Genomic DNA, 1304 nt, shown 5'->3' with positions numbered 1-1304 from the left:
TTGTATTTCAAAACATGTTTCTTAATATTTATTATGACAAATAAAAGTTGGTGGCGCTAAATACCTATCTGTTCACAATGTTTCTTTTGTTCATTGAATAGATTAGTGTTTGTTTTTTACCTAATTCGCTTTTATTCCCTAATGCTTAAACTAATATCAATTTCGTACAGTGTAGGTAGTTTTATATACAACTTCATCTTCTTTCGCCAGTTTTGATGTTACTAGCTCGCGTTACATTGGTACGGCCACCACGATTCGTTGTTTTTGACTGGGCTTGTGTGGGTGTTACAACACTTGCCGCTGGTACTGTAGCACCAACAACTGGTTGCACAGGCTTGTTAACAACCTGAACTCCACTCACACCCATTGTCTGTGGTCGATTACCATTCGCACCAACTGCCATTTGTTGAGGCTGATTAACCACCATATTTGGAGCAGTTCCAGGCGTCATTTGTGTTGGTGCCATTACCATACCAACTTGAGGCACTGGTCCTCCTGACACAGCTCCAACTTGTTGTTCCGGACGTTTCGGTTCACTCATATTTATGGATTCGTTGAATGTCATACAAAATTCTCCGATTTTATAAACTTCGCCATTCTTACCAGAGTACAGCGTCAAGCAATGCCGCCAAATGGAAGCGTAGCCTTTCGTCAATTTAATAATATCACCAGGACTGATAAGTTTTCCTGGTTCATCCCATATACTGACATTGATGCAGGCTGTGTGATCACCGACTTTAAAGTTTCTGACTTCTCTGTTTTCCTTGGTAACAGTGGCATTACCGATTTCCAGGACAATAAAAATGACATTTATGTTCTTAAGGCCGGGTTTGATGTCCTTAATAGGTATACATTCTCCGTTATTGTACATGATAAGAATTTTAATATTTTGTGTTTGGTTTAACAAGAAATTAATTGGGTTGCATATGAAACTAATACTTAAGTGATTCTTTAATTAGAACGGAAGCCGACGATAAATGAAAAAAAGAACCATGGTACAATTAGTTAGGTAGATGCATCAGCGAATTGCTACAACAAAGCAAATTGTTTAGTAATGTAAAATGTCAATATTTTCGCCAAATGTCTCTTGCTGTGAGTACACACTAGAGATAGGCAAGTCGACTTTCGATTAATCGATTAGTCGACTTTTTGGTTTGAAAAGTCTAAAAATCGAAGTCGAACTTTGATTATAGAGAAATCGAAAAGTCGACCTTTCATGGTCGACTTTCGATTTTCTTACCCAACACTTTTTAAATGACAAAAATTGTAATAACATTCTCTGTTGACAGCGATACGTATCAAAA

General features: G+C 37.3%; 1 protein-coding gene across 1 annotated transcript; it reads right to left on the bottom strand.

The window, feature by feature from the left end:
- Positions 1–1030, bottom strand: LOC141401365 (SOSS complex subunit B homolog). The gene has a single exon (XM_073981526.1). The coding sequence runs from the start codon at positions 869–871 to the stop codon at positions 194–196; it is 678 nt and encodes a 225-aa protein (XP_073837627.1). The 5' UTR covers positions 872–1030; the 3' UTR covers positions 1–193.
- Positions 1031–1304: the final 274 nt, after the last annotated feature.

Source organism: Musca autumnalis, unplaced genomic scaffold, assembly GCF_047663935.1.
Source record: "Musca autumnalis isolate F117 unplaced genomic scaffold, ASM4766393v1 scaffold_4, whole genome shotgun sequence".
Classification (NCBI taxonomy): domain Eukaryota; kingdom Metazoa; phylum Arthropoda; class Insecta; order Diptera; family Muscidae; genus Musca; species Musca autumnalis.
Note: the sequence above shows the minus strand (reverse complement) of the source record. Positions and strands in the feature narration are given on the sequence as shown.

What these genes read in the sequence shown, in the direction of transcription:
- LOC141401365 (XM_073981526.1), bottom strand. Translation starts at nt 871, where the DNA reads ATGTACAATAACGGAGAATGTATACCTATTAAGGACATCAAACCCGGC.